At 45.7% G+C, this 19,287-nt stretch overlaps 2 protein-coding genes across 3 annotated transcripts; both read right to left on the bottom strand.

Moving 5' to 3' along the window:
* Nucleotides 1-798: 798 nt before the first annotated feature.
* Atxn1l (ataxin 1 like) lies at nucleotides 799-11,774 on the bottom strand. 2 transcript variants are annotated; one of them, XM_045149626.1, is made up of 3 exons: nucleotides 11,687-11,774; nucleotides 9,619-9,680; nucleotides 799-8,388 (listed from the first exon to the last, which is right to left on the bottom strand). In XM_045149626.1, exon 3 carries the CDS (start codon nucleotides 8,266-8,268, stop codon nucleotides 6,196-6,198), a length of 2,073 nt encoding a protein of 690 aa, XP_045005561.1. In that variant the 5' UTR covers nucleotides 8,269-8,388; nucleotides 9,619-9,680; nucleotides 11,687-11,774; the 3' UTR covers nucleotides 799-6,195. The 2 variants fall into 2 exon arrangements, with proteins under 2 accessions (XP_045005561.1, XP_004659611.2); XM_004659554.2 differs by having other exon boundaries at nucleotides 799-8,385.
* A 6,167-nt stretch (nucleotides 11,775-17,941) lies between these two features.
* Nucleotides 17,942-18,526, bottom strand: LOC101603596 (ubiquitin-conjugating enzyme E2 C-like). The gene has a single exon (XM_012948984.2). The coding sequence runs from the start codon at nucleotides 18,524-18,526 to the stop codon at nucleotides 17,942-17,944; it is 585 nt and encodes a 194-aa protein (XP_012804438.2).
* Between the last annotated feature and the right edge of the window lie 761 nt (nucleotides 18,527-19,287).

The raw sequence follows: 19,287 nt of genomic DNA, 5'->3' as shown, positions 1-19,287 counted from the left end.
ATTTTTACTATACTCTTAAGTACAAACCCAATAAATGCCAGTGACTATTTGCCTGGCATACCCAAGGGTCCAGATTTGAGCCCCATCATTGCAACAATGAAAAAACCCAAATCAGCAGCAACAAAAGAGCCCCAACAGGCTGTAAGTCCAGCACTTGGGAGGCTGAGACAGGAGGATCACCCTGGGTTTGAGGCCAGCCTGGTGCTAGTGAATTCCAGGTCTGTATGGGCTAGCTTTCCCTACCTCAGGAAAACACACAACAAACCCACTGTTGTATCATTTACTAGCTGTGTAGCAGGCAGGTTTTAACTTGTCTTCACTTCTCCAGCCATCAAAAGGAAATAACAGTACTAGAAATAAATGGTTGATAATATATATGCACTTAGGATGGTTTGTCGAACATAGTAAGTACTCAATAAATGTATTTGACTCGCTGTCCCATATCTGAGTGTTTCACCATTTACAGGTGTCAAGCTAAAAAGCAATAGCTATAAGGTGCTGATTTATTCCAGCAAAGTGGCAGTATGTCAGAGTAAACTGGAAGGGGGGGCGGGGAGAGGCCAGTACTAGGAATATCTACAGTCCTTGTGATTTGATTCTGCTGACATGTAAGTCTACAGACAGACCTTCCAGTGTCTGGCCCATGCTTCAGGAAGCTCTCATCATTTGCCCCAAGATCACGACACAAAGACAGGTACCATTTGCATCTATTCCAAGTTCTCAAAGTGTTTTCACACCCCCCCACACACCATATCCACCCATCAGGCTGAGATAGGAAAAAGGCGCAAACACCAAAAGGAAAAGCTAGTAGTTTATATAGATAGATATATAGATATATAGATATTGATATATATTGTGTTTACATAGTCCACAAGTTAAATGCAGGTATCCATAAGAAGAGCATTAACAATAAAAATACAATCTGTGTGTAGCCAAGTACAGAGACTTAAAATGGTAAAACAGCAAAAAGGATCTCACAAAAGTACAAATATACAGTACAAATTGATTTATTTAAAACAGTTACAAAAAAGCACAACAAAATAGAGATTATCCTTAGAATTATTAATGCTTTGTTAAAGATCAGGTAGGATTAGAGGGTAAGAAATGGTACTGGGTGGGGGGAGCACCTGACTAGTTCTAAGGCTTTAGATACAATGCAGTTGATTACATATTAATTCAGCCATTACATACTGGGGATAGTAGTTGGGGATCAGTAATTTATCTACAGCGAACTCCTACACAAACCAGATCCATCCAGACCTCCCCAGTGCCATCCTTCTCCACTCCTTAGGACCCTAAAGCCACCTGAATGACAAAATTCCCATCCTTTCTCCACCCCATTCCCTATCCATATATTCTTCCCTCCCCTAAGGTGCTGTGCAAGCTGAGAGCAGTGTACTCTCTGCAGCTGGAACATATACTGTTTTGGCTACAGGGATCCCGTGTGACTAGGAAGTTTGTAGGGGACAGCCTTATTTCAATACTTCAAGCTAGCCTTAGTACAGTCTCTTCTGACACAATGCAAATTCTACTGAATGCAAGTGTGAAGCAAGTGAGGGATCAAGCCTGCCTCCCTCAACACCAACAGCTCACGATCCCTCACAGCTTACAACTACATGCAAACTCCCTGCCCAGGAGTGGGTGTGAAACTACTGTGCCATCAGTTCTCTCTCTCTCTCCTCTGAAGAAAGGAACACCCCACCCCTCCCAAAGTCCTAAAGACAGATTCAATGCTTGCAAGTTTGACAATAGGTAAAGGCACATGGGCTACTGCCACACACTGCAGACAGGAGCCCAATTTGGGGCCATCTTTACTGCTAGGCATTCGCAGTGGAATGGCTTTGGGATCACACAGACTTTGAGTTTGCAATCTACTAGGGGAGGATCTAGGCTTAACAGACCTAATAAAGAAACCTTTAGTGTGAAAAGTGCATTTATTACTACTGTTCCCACTTAGGATCAGCAGGAACCACCACACCACCTCTCCCTTTCGCCCCAGAAACTCTGCATAGTCTGCAGGTGAGGAGAGTGCAGCCAACTCTAACATCAAGGGCCAGTGAGTGTCATTCCAGACCCACACCAGATTTCTGGTCCAAAGATGGATCCCAGAGTTCAATGATCCACAGACAGCTGCCAAGATCCAGATGCTTATTATTATTGCATAATGTAGGAAACCTTTCCTACCACAGGGAAGCTGTAGGGTGAAGGCTTCCCAGCAAGGGATCCTGGTCAGCATCCAACATACAAAGGTTCAGCTCTTCAATTGTAGTGTACATGTTTTCTGATCTGGAAAGAACTGTAGCTTCAGTGTGGCTTAGTAAACATTATCCTAGGGAGTCAAGACATCTCTCTTAAACTTGGCCTCGGTCCTACTTAATTTGCTTCTAAGACTGTGGCCTCATCTCCCATGGCCAATTCAGTTAATCTGGTTATCTACCCCTCCACCCTCTCCCAGTCAACACATGTCCACCTTCTTCAGCTCCAGTGTGATCACTCAGCTCTTTAGATGCCTACTTGTTGCAAGTTGAAAGCATACCACCATGTTGTGCTTCCTCTAAAATGCCCATGATACCCACTGGTAAAAATAAAACTAAACCAAACTAGAGGAGACATTTCAGCCAATTCTTCAGAGCCTCTCTTAACCCCAGAATCCATGAAAATGGATGAATTTTGTTGGGATGCTGGTAGAAGTCCTGAGGTGGTTCTTCAGTTTTGAAAACAGGATATAAGGTACCACAAAGATTAGTTAATACAACAGAAAACACCCTCTAATAGGACTTGTCTCTCCCTCAAGACAGAAAGATCTTTGGAGCCAAAGGTATCCCAACAGCACTGAAGCCATATCCTTTGGATTCACCAACCCACCAGCATTTTAGACCATTCCCATTCATCATTACTGTGCTATGCAATAACATTGTCAGAACACAGGTAAGAATGGCCAGGGTTCCTGGATATAATCCACATGGCTAAAGACAGAAGGACAGGGTAGCAGGCATGGCAGTGAGTGGAGAGCAGCAGTGGCAAAGCAGCACAGAGCAATACCCATGGTGTTATGACGAACTGGGACTGAAAATGTAAAAGAGTTATTCAGGTCTTCTAGGACTCCTCCCCTCAGGTACAAGCACTCAGCTCTGAGCTCCCAGACCCCTTTCTCTCTGAATATTAATTTTGGTAGGACTGATCCAAGACTTAGATACTACACATCCTTTGTCAAGTTCCTTTTCACCCAAATTAGTAAAGGCATTTCTATAAAGTTTCAGAGTTAGTAGTCCTCTTCCTATAATAAGTTCTGTGAATGTCCAACTACTGACTAGAATAGGCTAGTCTCCATCAAATGCTTATTCTCAAAAAGCTGACAACTTCCTACTGAAATGCACATTCTAAAACAACAACAACAAAAAAATAAAATAAAATAAAACCCATGCATTTCTCTTGCAAGCTCAAGCTATTCTGTAAGGATAGACATACCACAGGCTACTTATTTCTCATGCCTGGAAGAAAAGACTACACAAGAGGAAAAAGGCAAGGCTCTGGCAAGATTTAGAGTACAGAGCTTTTTTTCCTAGAAACCGTACTTTATGACAGCAGCTTGGTAAAATCAAGTATTAACTAACATGTTACATGTGTATGGCATGTTATTAGGGGAACTGCTGTCATTACTTCTCCAGCAAGAGACAGAAAAGGAACTACAACAAAAAGATCAGGGCCCAACTTGCCATGATCCTTAACAATTTCTCTTTCCAGGATTCAGTGGAATTTACCAAGCTGGAAGTCACTAGTCTGAATACAGGGTGATTTGACTTAAACTACTTGACCTATGTCTGGTTAGATGCAGGTTTGCTCCCTTATGGAAGAAGCTCAGCTGGTATCTACCGAGGACAATTCTCAAGCAAGTAGAATGCACATCACTACATTCAGTTGATAAGCCTTCTTGCAAGGAAGGATGCTTGTGAGAAACCCATGCATGTAATCATCCCTAGGAATGAGTTGCTTGTGAAAGAGCCAAAGATGAGGTCTCTCCCAAGGCTTCCATCTGAGGGAATTCCTCAAGACCCAATCCCACAGGCCCCCACTGTAGGAGCAAGCCAGAGAAGCAGCATTCAGAAAGAATGGGGGATGGAGAAAGGAAAGAACATGATCTCAAATGCACTACAAGGTTGGTGTTAGGTTCTGACATGAACCAGAGATGGAAGTATTTATGGTCAGGTAAGCAAGCAGCTTCCTTTGGATGAACCCCCAAAAGCTCACTGACCAGGTATTTGCTCTGCAGGTATGAAACAGTGGAGTGTAGGGCTTGTAGTAAACAAGCCAGTTTCTGTCACTCTGTTCCCCAGAAGAACAATCTTTAGCACCTGAACACTAAGAATGACTCTATTCTCAGAACTTCCCCTTGCCCCCAGGAGGTAGGTAAGATTATTTATCCCCATTTGGCAGCTGGGGAGGGAGTGAAAGAATGAGAAATCACAAGACTTGCCTAAAGTCTCTGACAGAGCAGAGCTCAGACTTCAGAAGTTTGGGACTCCCAATGACAGACCAGGCCTCAGCCAGTCCAAGTACATCTATAAAGGAAATGCCAGGATCATACCCTGGGAGAAACCTAACCATATAGCTGGGTAGACAATACCCTGAGTTGCCTTCAAGAGTCTAAAGGACCCCCCCCTCAAAAAAACCAACTAGTCATCCACCTGAAAGCTGGTGAGAAGAGGCCTAACTCCCAATACCCAGTGGAATCCCTCAGTCCAAGATGATACTAAAAGTTGTGGGGAAAATGTGGGCTTAAAACATATGGAGCAAATGCAACTTAGAGTGAAACATCCTTTAGAGGAATACACCACCACAAAATGAAATATACTTCGGTACTGAAATGTTATAAGGACTATCCTATACTTCTAGAGCTAGCAGTGGGAGAGGAAAGCTCAGAGATGCCTGAATGCTAAGGGAAGCAGTGGATTAAGATGGGAAGGAGCAATGTAAAAACACCAGAATGGGAAATGCCCAGGCCAGGACATGGCTCCCTTCTTGTTTCTCCATCACAGTGTTGCCAGTGGAGAAGAGACATGATTTTTTTTTTTTAAATAAGGACTATAACCAATAGGGAAATAAGAGAACCCCTACACACCCAAAACTACAGGTCACAGCCAGAGTGGACAACACCAATTTTGCAGAAGAGGAAAGGCAGTGCAGTTACACATGAGGCCCAGGTCAAGACACCATGCAGAGGTCAGGGCAAAAGGGGGGGCAGCGCAGGCACTTAGGCACAACATAGACAGACAATGGAGGGATATAGGTGTCTAGGGGGAAAGATCCACCAGTACTTTCATACGACACCATTACCAACTAGACTGAATGAAATCTCAAAGCAGGCCTGACATGTTGAGTAGGAGAAGCTTTGTTAAGTCAGCCACCTTTCCAGAAGCCTTGCCTGGAGCCTGGTCATTTGGCAGTCAGATCTTCCCCCCAAAGAAAAACTGACTGGGTTCCCAGCAAGGAGGTCCTTTGTTCTCAACCTCAGAGGACTTTTGCTTTCTCCTGGCCTACAAGCTGTGAGAATGCCTTATAGAAGGAATGGTGGAGATGGGAAGAGGCTGAAGCAGAGGACCAAGCCAAGTCCTGTAGGTGATGGTGCTCCTCCCCCACAAACCCAGCCATAAACATCTGTAACAAAATCACCCTTTAAAGTGCACATCTCTTACAAAAAGGGTTCTGGGTGGGAACCCTCTTATTTCCAACCATGGGGTCTCCTGCCCTCCCACCATAAAAAAAAGAAAAAACAACTTCAGACAGTTTTACTGCTACTATAAGCTGTGGATCAACATTTTTGGCTCTTTCTTTGCTCCCTCCCTCTGCCACCTGCTCCCAAAGCCTGTATTTCCCTTGCAGGAGCCAGGGATGGGGAGGAAAAAACAGGGAGGCCCTGATTTTGGAATGTTTTTTTTATCCTGTGTGCACCTCCACCCTTCCTTGTCCCAGGCCTGCTGCTCCCCAGCACAGGACCCCCAACGGCTGTCCAGAAAGCATGCCATGGGGGTAATGAGCAACAGATCCTGTCTTGGGAGGCTGCTTTCATGCCTCCTCTTTCCCTCAAATCTCACTGCCAGGAGAGCCATTCCCTGTTTGGCATGTGCAAAACCTCTGCCTGCTCACGGTGAGGGCTCACCTCTGGGGTTAAAGCCCCAGTCCTGGTCTGAGAAAGGTTCATTTTCCCGCATTGGAACGGCCTTCAATAGACAGCTTTACCTCCTGTGGAATGAAAGAGGGACGGAGCAGTGCAGCCCGTGCCTCCTCCCCTTGCATGCTGTATCTTTGGAAGCTTGGGGCTGGCCAGCAGGCTTGAGCACCAGGCTCAGGCTGGGAGGGCTCTACCACACAGGAGCCCTCTCCTGAAGGCTGGCTCTTCCCTTCACTGTCACATAGGTCTCTGGACCCCAAGACCGTCCTCTCAGGCCTTTCTCGGGGGGTACCCAGCTGGCTTGGGGTAGCACAGCTGGCCTGAGAAACTGAGTTACTGTTCAAGCTCTGTAAACTGATAGAGATGCAGACATCTCCCACCTGTAGCCGATGGCAGGGCAGAGAGAAGAGTTGTGCAGTCCTTCCAGGGCTGCAGGAGGACCAACCCTGGCCATACACAAAAAAGGGGTGCTCAGGGGGCACCTCGATGCTCACTTTGCTCTGCTGTTCACCAACAACAAAATGTAGCATGACAAATCCAGGCCACTGGCTCTCCTGAATGTCCACAACCGTGCTAGAGTCGATCTTCAGGCCCCCACTCACTTCGGCACTGCGCACAAAATCCTGGGTCTGGAGGTCCTCCACCCGCTTCAGCTCCCCTGTAGCCAGCTGAATGATGGCACCTTTCATGAAATGGGAGGGCAAATGGGTGGAGGTAATGGGGGGTGGCGTTGGCTCCTTGTCTGGGAAGGTGGCTCTGGTCTGCATGTCCAGACTTGATGCCACTAGGATTTCTGAGCCCATAGGCAGCAAACTTGGGTCAGTTCCAGTGGGCATCAGGTTGCCATTGGCTACAACCATTGCTTTGGGTAAAGGTCTGTGTTTTACCAGTTCCTGATGGGACTGAGGGTAGAACCCACGAGCCTGATTTTTCTCTGCCACCTCTGCAGGGTTCCTGGCTGACCCTCGCCCCTCACCCTGATGGTCAAGGGCATGGTGTGACAGGTTGAGAGGACTGGGTTCATCTTTCCTCTGAGCTGCCACCATACGATAGTCCTGAGAAGCTAAAGCGCCAACTACCCGCTGAACCTCAAGGTCAGTGTCTGGGGTTCCTCGGTGTGCAGGCACTGCCACCTCCACTCTCGGAGTCTGAGAACCTGAAAACAATTGTCCATCCACCACGCATTCTACCACTGGCACTAGTCCTCCTTGGCCTTCACCCTTGCTGCTGGGGGAGTCAAGGGCTTCACTTTCCTGTCTTACTAAATTTCGCTCTCGCTGTCTCTGTCCTCCATTGGCAGCAGCTGCTTCCAGAGCAGACTGGCCCTCCTGAGGGTTAAGCACTGGGCTGGCGCCTGCTGGAGAAGTTTCATGCAAGGTATATCCAGCAGGTAGCCTAGACATTTGATAATAAATGGGCATCCGGCCTGGAGCAAGATCCAGTGGCTGAGTACTTGAGTGATGAGGCAACTGGCCGGGTGGGGAGGTGGCAGAAGGGGCTTTGTTAAATGAGTGGGCTGGGGATGAAGCCTGGGGGGGCGGAGTGGCTTCTTCTGCCAGGAGTGAGGCATATGGCACAAAATGTGGAAGGTGAGAGGTGGAAAGGTTAGCAGAAGGAGAAAGGAGGGGACTTGGTAGGAAACTAGGTGGTACAGCATAGGGAAGGCTATAAGGAGATCCGATAAACTGCAGTGAGGTGGATGGGAGCTGAGCATAGTGGACTGGGGGGTAGTGGATTCCTGGATGTTGAATCAAAGAAGATGCTACATTAAACGTGGGGGGCAAAGGGCTCATGTTCACCACAGATGGCAGGCCAGTTGGTGAGAAGGTGGCAGGTGGCACTGCCACCTTATACAGCATGCCATACTGGTCTACTGTTAGACCAGTAATGGCCTCAGCTCCATCACCACCCAGGCTGACTCTGGCTCCAGCCTGGCTCTGTCCAGCCACCACGACCCCTCGGGACCATTCAGAGGCATCACTGGAAGGTGTGTGGTTTGTGGAACAGCTGGTAGTTCTCCCCATATCCTCGCTGGTCACAGGGAGGTCTCGTTTCTTTGGTGGAAGGCATTCCTGACTCCTCTCATGAACAGGTTTCATATTGCTTTGTGATGTTCCTGGAGCCAGGAAGGGGTTGGCTTGCTCCTTGGGGCATCAGAAGGGACTTCTCTGTGGCTTCCCTGCACCCCTCTCTGCTGCTGGCTGGGGTGCCCACATCTGCTAGGGAACAAATCAGAAGCAAAGAAAAGTAACCTAAGAAGCCAAGTCAAAGGAAATATTGAGAACTGTACCCAGGGAGGAAGATGTAACATTGAAAAAGGCAAGAGAAAAAGGCACAGAAGGAAGCTATCTCCTCACTCATCAACCTAGGATGAGGGTAACTACAAAACACAAAAAGCTACAAGGATGAGCATTCAAAATGTATAAATCTAACAGCTTCATAGCCTCTCCACCAGCTTCAGGATTAGTCATGCCTTTCATGAGGCCTTTGACTCTTCTGTCTTCTTCTTTAAGAGGGGCTTTGAGCATATGGTCTTTGCTGGTGGTTCTCTTCTAAATTTTCCCTTTTGCTACTAATATGCCATCTTTTCCCCCTGAATGTATGACCTCATTCTTGCTTCCTTTCCCTAGCCTAATTTGGGTTATGATCTCACCTCCTCTCATCTCTTCTAACCTTGACTGGCTAAACTCCTGTTTTCCTTTGCCTCCTTAGCACTAGTACCTCAGGAAGTCCTAAGGTTTGCTTGTATTTTTTTTTTTCTTTCTTCCCTCCCCTCCTCATCTTTTTCTTTTACCAATGGCTTAATTTTCCATTATAGATCTGTGCCAGCCACCACTTCATAAAATTCTGATCGTATTTCTCCAAGCATGCCTGTTTATCTTTGGTCTACATGATTCACAAGAAACCCCTCTCTCCCCTTTCTCTTGTCATCGTTTACAACTGTTTTTATCCACTATCAAAAAGCATCATTTTGGGGCCGGGTGTGGCGACGCACACCTTTAATCCCAGCACTCAGGAGTCAGAGGTAGGAGGATCAATGTGAGTTTGAGGCCTCCCTGAGACTACACAGTTAATCCCAGGTCAGCCTGGGCCAGAGTGAGAGTGAGACCCTACCTCGAAAAACCAAAAAAAAAAAAAAAAAAAAAAATTCTTTTTGAAGCTGGCATAGTGGCACACATCTATAATACCAGCATTTGGAAAGTAGAAGCAGAAGTATCAGGAGTTCAAGGTTATCCACAGCTATATATCAAGCTTGAGCAGCCTGGGCACATTAGATTTTGTATCCTTACCCCCCTTCCCCATCAAAAAGAAAGCATCTTTTTTATATAAACACTTCAATGTATATGAACTGTAATCTATTTTTCTCAATCAGATTATAATCAGTTCTGTTTTTCCATTGTTGCATCCTGTTTTTTTCTGCAACAAGGAATCCAAAGTGCTTGTATTACCTGAGCTTCTGGTGGTGCTTCTGAGCAGCTGTAGTAAGTGTCCTCCCCCCTGACTTGGGAGCCTAGAAGACAATCATAAGGATGGAGTAAGGAGGAGCCTGACCCTTCACCTTCTCTAGGGTCATCATCAAAGTGACCAGGCAACTGAAAGAAAAAACGTCTTAAGTCCTAATTTGTAGGAAGATTATCCTGGAAAAAAATTTCCATGTGCCAAATTTCATTGATTTTCTTAACACTATCTTCTTCATCCTCTATCCAATTCTTCAATGTTTAAATATATTTTATTTATTAGGGAGGGAGAGGGAGAAATAGGCGGGGGGGGGGGGGGAGAGAGAGAGGTTGATTGACTGGGGGCACCAGGGAAAACGAACTCCAGATGAATGTGCCATCTTGTGCATCTGGTTTACATAGGTACTGGGGAATTGAGCCCAGGTCCTTAGGCTTTGGCAGGCACGAGCCTTAGCCACTCCATCCCTCCAGCTCTTCCTCAAATTCTAAATTTATTTCCAATCCAAATTTTAGTAAAATGCACAAATAAAAATGGAATACTTAATATTGTTCTCATGTGAACAACAGGAAGCAGGGAGTTTCACCTTTACTAAAAGCTTATTAATACATTCAAATTAAATTATTTAAATAAGGTGGCACTAGAGGAAAGAACTGTGTTTCTAGGGCAGCATAAGAGGTCAACGGGGAGTCACTCAAGGAGGAAGCAATATTTAGTGTTCCGGAGTTTAAAAAAGAAAAGGCCCCCTTGTGTGCCTATGTGTGTAAAACTCTGAGTGACAACTTTACAACAAGTGCTGAATGAAGTATGACAGAAACTGGGAACATTATTTTGATCTTCATGTAGCTAACAAGAGGAACAAAAGTCCAACTCCAACTATCAACATCTGGTTCTACTCTTGCCAGAAACGTCAAGCACTGTACAGCAGCTTCAATGACTGAACACGAAGGAAACAGTACTGATGAGGACTCTGAGATTCTGTCAAAGTGCCAAACACTGTAAACCTCAGTCCAAACTGAACAACAATATCTCTTAATGATGGCATGCTGTAGGAGTACCCAAAAGGTGGGAAAACAAATACCCAATTCCACAAATAAACCACACAGTATGCATTAGGTCATGCACCCCTTCTTCGCCAGCAGTTTAACTGAATAGCTCTTCACATTCTTCCTCATCTCCAACAAAAATTGGGGTTCCATCTTCCCTCCAAAAACGATGCTTTGCTCTGGGCAGATAAAACACCGAAGAAAACCTGCTTCTAGATCACTGAGGGTTAGCAAACTAATAAGGTAACTCTAAAAGGCAAAAGGTCTGCCCCTCCCACCCAACCTCAGCCCCCCCACCAAAAAAAACAGACAGCAAAGCCTGTGTGTGCCAGGTTCCCAAAAGGTAAAAACACATCACAAAATCTGAAAGCTGGGCTTCTAAGGCGTCTTTAAGATAATTTCTCAAGGGAAAGACAAAGCTTGTGAACCCATCTGAGCTAAGGAGTGAGAGGAACCTTTCCAGGGAGCTGCCAACAAAGCCAGGAACGAGGCTCATCTCGTCTGGGTCAGAAGCAAGACAGGGCACCCTGCGGGAGACCCGAATTCGCTGAGGACGAGCGGGGCGCCCGACAGAATGGGAAAAGCTGAGGAGTGACGACGGGGGCTTCGGGCTTTCCGTGATCTCTCAATCCCTGTTCCAACAAGGTAAAGCCCGGGAATGGGGGATTCTGCGTGTAGAGGGCTGGGGGTCGGCCTTCAAGCCACGGGGCGAAGGCGAGGCTCCGCAGGAGACGCTTCCTTGTTCGGGGGCCCTTTCCCGCCCCGACGACTCGGGCATCCCGGCCCGAGGGGACAAAACGGCGGGGGCAGCAGGGTCTGGAGTCGCCTTCTGGGACAGGCGGGAAAGAGGCGTACGGGGCTCTAGGTACCGCCTCACTGGCTCCCTCCGTCCGCGGTTTGGGGGGCTCCGGCCCGGTGGGGTAACGGGCTCGCAGGGGCCGCTTGTCCGGAACTCTGAACCAGGCCTGTCTGGGCTAAATCCGGCCCCGCGGCCTGTGTCCCCGGCGACACTCACCGGCCCATCTCACAGAGCTCCCCGGGCTCCCCTCGCTCGTCCCGGAGCCGCCGCAGCCGCGGCCGCCGCCATCCCCGGCCCCGGAGCCGCCCCACACCCTGCGCCCCCTCCCAGCCGGGCGCCCGGAGATGGCGTCAGCGCGTCCCGCCCCCGGCGGCGCGGAGAGTTTACGTCACGGCCGGAGAGGGGAGCGAGCTCCGGAGGCAGGCGGACAGCCGAGCGGAGCGCCCAGCGCCCCCTGTGCTGGTATAAGGAACTCCTCTCCCCGACCCAGGGACAGATGCATGGAGCCCGGCCCTCCAGTGACCTTTCTCCTTTCTTTAAATTAAATTAAATTTTAATTTATTTATTTGAGAGAGGGAAAGAAGCATAGTGAGAGAGAGAGAGACAGAGAAGAGAGAATGGGCGCGCCAGGGCTTCCAGCCACTGCAAACGAACTCAGGATGCATACGTCCCCTTGTGCATCTGGTTTATGTGGGTCCTGGAGGGTCGACCCAAGGTCCTTTGGCTTTGCAGGCAAGCGCCTTAACCGCTAAGCTATCTCTCCAGCCCTCCAATGTCCTTTCTACTCCAGTAAATTCTGGTATTTCCTAAACACCCATTGCCTGGACTTCTGGTGCGTACTTGAAGCCAGCTGCAGAGTACCTGGGTCCAGAAGAGTAAGGACAGTTTTCCTGGGGACCCAAGGTTAAGATAAGAATCCTATAAAAGTTGAGAAATGGTTCTGAGGCAAATAAAAGGAGTGATTCTTATGAAGGACCTAGGGATATGTGAAGTTCTGAGAGACTGAAAGTTTGTGGTGAATGCGAGAAAGGGGTTTTGTTTAAAAGGAAGTTGGTTGAGACTTACCCACTGGATGAAATTCTCAGTCACTTACAATTGCCACATTATGAAATTGACTTCATATTCACATGGACAGCTGACTGATATAAGTGAAATAACTGAATAGTTGATTTTTTTTTTTTTTTAGACTTGGGAGCTATTGTTTCAGCATAACTTTAAGTACTCACCAGCTACTCTTAAAGATAGGATGGGTTTATTTTTCACTGTCTTGGGAAATACTCCAGGTTTTCTTGGTGCTTCTTCCGGTGGGTTGTTAAGGAACTGAAATGATTGCAAGATATCTTACTAATTGCTACTAACTGCTTTTCCCCGTTTTCTCTTAGGACATACCTCAGTAGCTTTTGTTGCTTGTTCTTTGGTTTCAAATTCCACAAAGGCGAATCCCTTCGGATCTCCAGTGGACTTGTAATGTGGTATGCTTATGTAAACGACATTGCCACATTTTCCGAATACTCTCAATCCAGCTGTGAGTAACATTTTTGGGAAGTAATTCCTTTGATTAAGCAGAAGTAGTATTACCATAGCTATCTAGCCTATAAAATTTGAAAATGTCTATACTTTAACATGAATAAATATAACTTTAAAAATCTTGTCTTGGGCCGGGCGTGGTGGCGCACGCCTTTAATCCCAGCACTTGGGAGGCAGAGGTAGGAGGATCGCCGAGAGTTCGAGGCCACCCTGAGACTACATAGTGAATTCCAGGTCAGCCTGAGCCAGAGTGAGACCCTACCTCGAAAAACCAAAAAAAAAAAAAAAAATCTTGTCTTGGGCTGGAGAGATGACTTAGCGGTTAAGGCATTTGCGTATAGAAGCCAAAGGACCCAGTTTCCATTCCCTAGGACTCACATAAGCCAGAGGCACAAGGGACACATGCATCTGGAGTTTGTTTGCAGTGGCTAGAGGCCTTGGGGTGCTCATTCTCTCTCTTTCTCTCTTCTATCTGTCTCGACTTGCAAATAAATAAATAATCTTTTTAAAATCTTGATTTTTGCAGGGTATGGTGGCGCACGCCTTAAATCTCAGCACTTGGGAAGCAAAGGTAGGAGGATTGCCATGAGTTCGAGGCCAGCCTGAGATTCTATAGTGAATTCCAGGTGATCCTGAGCTAGAGTGAGACCCTACCTCAAAAAAACAAAACAAAAAAAATCTTGATTTTGCTAGTTCGATTGCAGTGGCTAGAGGCCCTCGTGCACCAATTCTTACCCTCTCTTTCTTTCATTTAAAAAATAAATTAAATTAAAAAAAATTTTAAACTGCCAACACAGAAACTCTTTGACTATCTAGATAGATTTAAGGTCAAGATACACACTCAGGGAGCTGTTTTTCATTAGAGTTAAAACAGTAAACACAGGTAGAAACAAGCAACACACACACACACACACACACATACACAACCAGTTTTGGCTACCAACCATTAACACCATGATGTAATGCTAAAAAGGTGTGTCTGTTCAAAACACAGGATGTTCTGATTGGTAAATCAGATTTGATTTCTATTTTTGGTTTTGCCAGGTAGAGTCTCACTGTAGCCTAGGCTGACCTGGAATTCACTATGTAGTCTCAGGGTGGCCTTGAACTCACTGTGACTGATTCTCCTACCTCAGCTTCCTGAGTGCTGAGATTAAAGGCATGCACCATCATGCCTGGGATGATATGATTTTGTAGCCCCCAAAAGGTGAGTCCTATCTTCCCTATACCCTGTACTTTTTTTTAATGTATTTATTTATTTGAGAGAGAGAAATTAAAGGCAGAATAGGTGTGCCAGGGCCTCCAGCCATTGCAAATGGACTCCAGATGTATGTACCACCTTGTGCATCTGGCTCACACAGGTGCTAGGGAATTGAACCTGGGTTTTAGGCTTTGCAGGCAAGCGTCTTAACCTCTAAGCCATCTCTCCAGCCCCAGGACTCTTCAGTTTTCACCCCTTCCCCGGACTCATTCTTTTTTCTTTTCTCTCTCTCTCTTTTTTTTTTTTTATTTTTTATTTTTTTTATTTTTCAAGGTAGAGTCTCACTGTAGCCCAGGATGACCTAGAACTCATTCTCTAGCCCCAGGCTGGCCTTGAACTCATGGACTCATGGTGATCTTCCTACTTCTGCCTCCCAAGTGCCGAGACTAAAGATGTGTACCACCACACCCAGCATCTTCTTTACTTCAATCAATCCTCATTTCTTTGGTGATACATATTGGCTATAGGAAATCCCAGAATAACAATTTGATGAATAAACAACTGATATAGTTTTCTAGAATTGTGGTACTAAAATTACCAAACATTTCCCTAGTTCTCTAAAACTCTACTATTCTCTGTAATCAAGATAACTCCAGATATGTTATTTATGTTAAATTATTATATTAAATCAACCGACAGGTTGACCAGATGGCTCAGTGGGTAAGAGCACTTGCTGTGTAATCATTAGGACCTGAGTTTGATTCCCAGTGTCCAACAAAGAGCTAGAGATAGTTTTATATGCCTGTAACCCCAGGCTGAAGGGGCAGAGACAAGAAGGATTACTGGGGATTCCTGGCTAGCTAGTCTAATCAAAAAACAGGGAGGCCAGGTGTGGTGCTATTCGCTTTTAATCCCAGCACTCAAGAGATAGGAGGATCGCTGTGAGTTCAAGGCCAGCCTGAGCCTACATAGTGAATTCCAGGTCAGCCTGGGGTAGAGTGAGACTCTACCTCGAAAAACCAAAACACACACATACACACACACATACACGCACACACACACAAATAAAGAAACAAGCTCCAGGATTACTAAAAGATTCTGTCTCAAAAAAATAAGGCTTCCAGGTTGAAGGGTTGGCTTAGTGGTTAAGGCATTTGTCTGCAAAGCCAAAGGACTCAGGTTCAATTCCCCAAGTCCCACGTTAGCCAGATACACAAGGGGTGCATGTGTCTGGAATTTATTTGCAGTGGCTGGTAGCCCTGCAGCACCCATTCTCTCTCTCCCTCTTTCTCTGTCAAATAAATAAATAAATTTTTTTAATAAAAAAAAATAGGACTTCTTCAGTATGCTTGTGTACAGGGCACACTTGTGCATAATACACACACACATACACACACACAGTGATTTGTTGAGTCAACCCTGGATTTCTTGCTTTTTTTGGTTTTTAAAGTAGGGTCTTACTCTGGCCCAGGCTAGCCTGGAATTCACTGTAATCTCAGGGTGGCCTCAAACTCCCTTTGATCCTTCTACCTCTGTCTGATTGTGCTGGGATTAAAAGCCTGTGCCACCAGGCTTAGCTAGCTTTCTATTTTTGCTTTGTTTTTTTTTTTTTGTTTGTTTGTTTTTTTTGAGGTAGGGTCTCACTGTAGCTCAGGCTGACCTGGAACTCACTATGTAGTCTCAGGATGGCCTCAAACTCATGGCGCTCCTCCTTCCTCTGCCTCCCTAGTACTGCGATTAAAGGTGTGTGCCACCACGCCTGGCTTTTAGCTTTCTATTTTTAATCTCTCTCATCTAGAAGTCTTTCTTCATTCTCTTCCACTTTTATTTTTTCATTTCCACTGAATTTTAAGAACTAATGAAGAAATTTTTATGGTATTTGGGTCATTTGGGGACTGAAAAGTTGGACTTCAAACTGTTTTATCCACTTCCCATTCCCCAAATATTGACTGAATGCCTTTGTTGTAGGGAAAAGGAATTCTTGTGATGGGAGAGCTTGAAGGACTCTAGTGAAAGGTAAACAAGAGCAAACCTTGCTGTGCTGGTCATTCCTCTCCCTGAGCAGGCAGGAGTTTGAAACATGCTCTCCATGTTACTTAGGTCCTTGCTCTTGAGTTTTGTAGATCAACAATACCATCAGAAGAAACTTAGACAACTACTCCAACTCTATTGGACATTAGAGATCCAACCAGAGAAAAGCCTAGTATGTGTGTCAAAATAAGAGTAGTACACATTAGGCTGGAGGGATGGCTTGGCAGTTAAGGCGCTTGCCTGCAAAGCCAAAGGACCCAGGTTTGATTTCCCCCAGGACCCACGTAAGCCAGATGCACAAGTGGCACATGTATCTGGAGTTCATTTGCAGTGGCTAGAGGCCTGGCGTGCCCATTCTCTCTGTCTCAAGTAAATAAATTTTAAAAAGTTAAAAAATGGGCTGGAGAGATGGCTTAGCGGTTAAGCGCTTGCCTGTGAAGCCTAAGGACCTCGGTTCCCCAGGTCCCACATTAGCCAGATGCACAAGGGGGCGCACGCGTCTGGAGTTCGTTTGCAGAGGCTGGAAGCCCTGGCGCGCCCATTCTCTCTCTCTCCCTCTATCTGTCTTTCTCTCTGTGTCTGTCTCTCTCAAATAAAAGAAAAAGGAAAAAAAAAAGTTAAAAAATAATTTTAAAAAAAGAGTAGCACACATTATGCACAGAGGCATTGTCTCTGCCCCATAAGTGACTGCTACCCCCACAATGCGCAACCCACAATCCCCATGAGGATAACCTGGGTCCCCAACGAGGAGGACCTCTTCGGAAAAGGGACAGGGATGAGGGAAAGGGTGGTACCAACATGTGTTGTTTACATACTAAGTATGTCCATAACTAATAAAAATAAATTAAAAAAAATAGGAGTAGGTAGCTTTGGTGGCTTTTTTTTTTATACTGTCACATCTTTCTGTTTATATGCCCAACATGTAAAGTATCCTTTAAGGAAAGAAACCTTATCTTTGAACACCAATGACAGCAATAATTAATCCCAAGCATATACTGATATAGTTAGTGAGCTTACCTTTCCCTTAAATACATTGATGCCTGGTATAAGATTACTTTTTTAGGGCTGGAGAGGTGGCTTAGCAGTTGAAGACTGTTGCTTGAAAAGCCTGACAGCCTAGGTTCAGTTCCCCAGTACCCATGTAAATCCAGATGCACAAAGTGGTACATGGGTCTGATCTGTCAAATAAATACATTATATATATTTATATATACATACATTTATGTATATATATATATTCATATATATATATGTCTGTATATATGTATTTTTTAAAGCTTTTCTCAGGCTGGAGAGATGGCTTAGCAGTTAAGGCATTTGCCTGCAAAGCCAAAGGAGTTCAGTTCAATTCCCCAGGACCCACGTAATCCAGATGCACAAGGTGGACATGGGTCTGGAGTTTGTTTGCAGTGGCTAAAGGCCCTGGCATGCCCATTCTCTCTCTCTCTCTATCATAAATAAATATATTTTTTAAAAAAGCTTTTCTCCATGTTCATATAGGCAGTTTTCAAAGCTTCTGTCTTCACTACCTTCTCTGAATGGCTCTGTATCCTTATTTCCACGTGTTTTTTTTTTCTTACAAAACATTTATTTAATATACATTGCAAGGGCTCAAGTAGACGTAATTAAAAAACACACACACACACAACAAAAATAACATCACAGATGAAGATACAGAGTCCATACAGAAATCAAGGAAAAGGACAGACCACCTAAAAATACAAAGACGACACAAAGAGAGGCTGGACAGCTGTGGGGTCAGGGCTCTTGGCTGGAAACCTCTTTGAATAGGTTTCTTGCAGGTACTTCTTAAAAGCTGTGGGGTTTTTCCAGAGCTCGGCAGCATGTGTGTTCAAAGGGCTGTAGAAGTTGGGTTCTCCTAGCAGGCTCTGGATGGACAGCAAGGTGGTCCTGATGTCATACAGGGCTGACCTCTTATCCTTGAGGATGTCCAAGCAGATGTTACCCTGAGTGTCCATGTTGGGGTGGCAGCAGGGCATGAGGAACTTCACTGTGGGTGCATTGTAAGGGTAACCACTGGGGAACTCTAGGGAGAGTTTATACCTCAGATTTTCATACACTGTGCCAGCTGCTCCATGGATGGTCCCTATCCATTTGAAAAGGTTGTCTGACTCAGGGAAATCAGAAATTCCTTTGTCACCAGACATCATGAGGGTCATCATCTCCTGCTGTAGCCTCTTGCCCATAGGACCCCGGGCGGCGTCCCCGCTGGGCATGGCTCCTTTCCGGGTGGTGGTGACGCTGGCAGCGGCTGGGTCGTGGTTCTGGGAGGCCATCCCTGCGGCTCTTGGCAACTTCCTCCACATGCTTTTTCTTTTAAAACGAATATTTTATTTATTTGAGAGAAAGAGAAGGAAGAAGAGAGAGAGAGAGAGAGAACAAATAGGCGTGCCAGGGTCTCCAGCTACTGAAAACAAACTCCAGATGCATGTGCCCCCTGTGCATCTGGCTTACTGGGTCCTGGAGAATCAAACCGGAATCCTTTGGCTTTGCAGGCAAAGCGCCTTAACCGCCAAGACATCTCTCCAGCCTCCACATGCTTTTAATGTTGTATGACCTCACCAGATTCCAGAGGGGATTTCCCTTTCATAGTCATTAGTATATTTAGAAGGAGATCTTATAATATCTCCCTTAGTATGGATCTGTCCTTTGGTGAAGGGGATCTCCATTTCCTGTCTGCTACCTCTGATGCCAAAGACTGAAGGTTTTGTAGAAACTACCTGCAGAATTCTCAAATGTTCTAGTAAAATACTGATTTAACTGGGCTTGGTGGTTCATACTTGCAATCCTAGCACTGGGAGGCCTTAATTTTGAGTTCAGCCTTAATTTTGAGTCCATGTAGCAAGTTCAAGGCCTGTCTGGACTACATAGTCAGTTCAAGATTATCCAGGGTTATAAAACAAGACACTGTCTCAAAAAAACAAATGTAGGGCTGGAGAGATGGCTTAGTGGTTAAGGTGCTTGGCTGTGAAGCCCAAGGACCCAGGTTTTATTCTCCAGGTTCCAGATGCACATTGTGGCACATGCATCTGGGGTT

The sequence above is a fragment of the Jaculus jaculus genome, chromosome 1 (assembly GCF_020740685.1).
Source record: "Jaculus jaculus isolate mJacJac1 chromosome 1, mJacJac1.mat.Y.cur, whole genome shotgun sequence".
Lineage (NCBI taxonomy): Eukaryota > Metazoa > Chordata > Mammalia > Rodentia > Dipodidae > Jaculus > Jaculus jaculus.
Note: the sequence above shows the minus strand (reverse complement) of the source record. Positions and strands in the feature narration are given on the sequence as shown.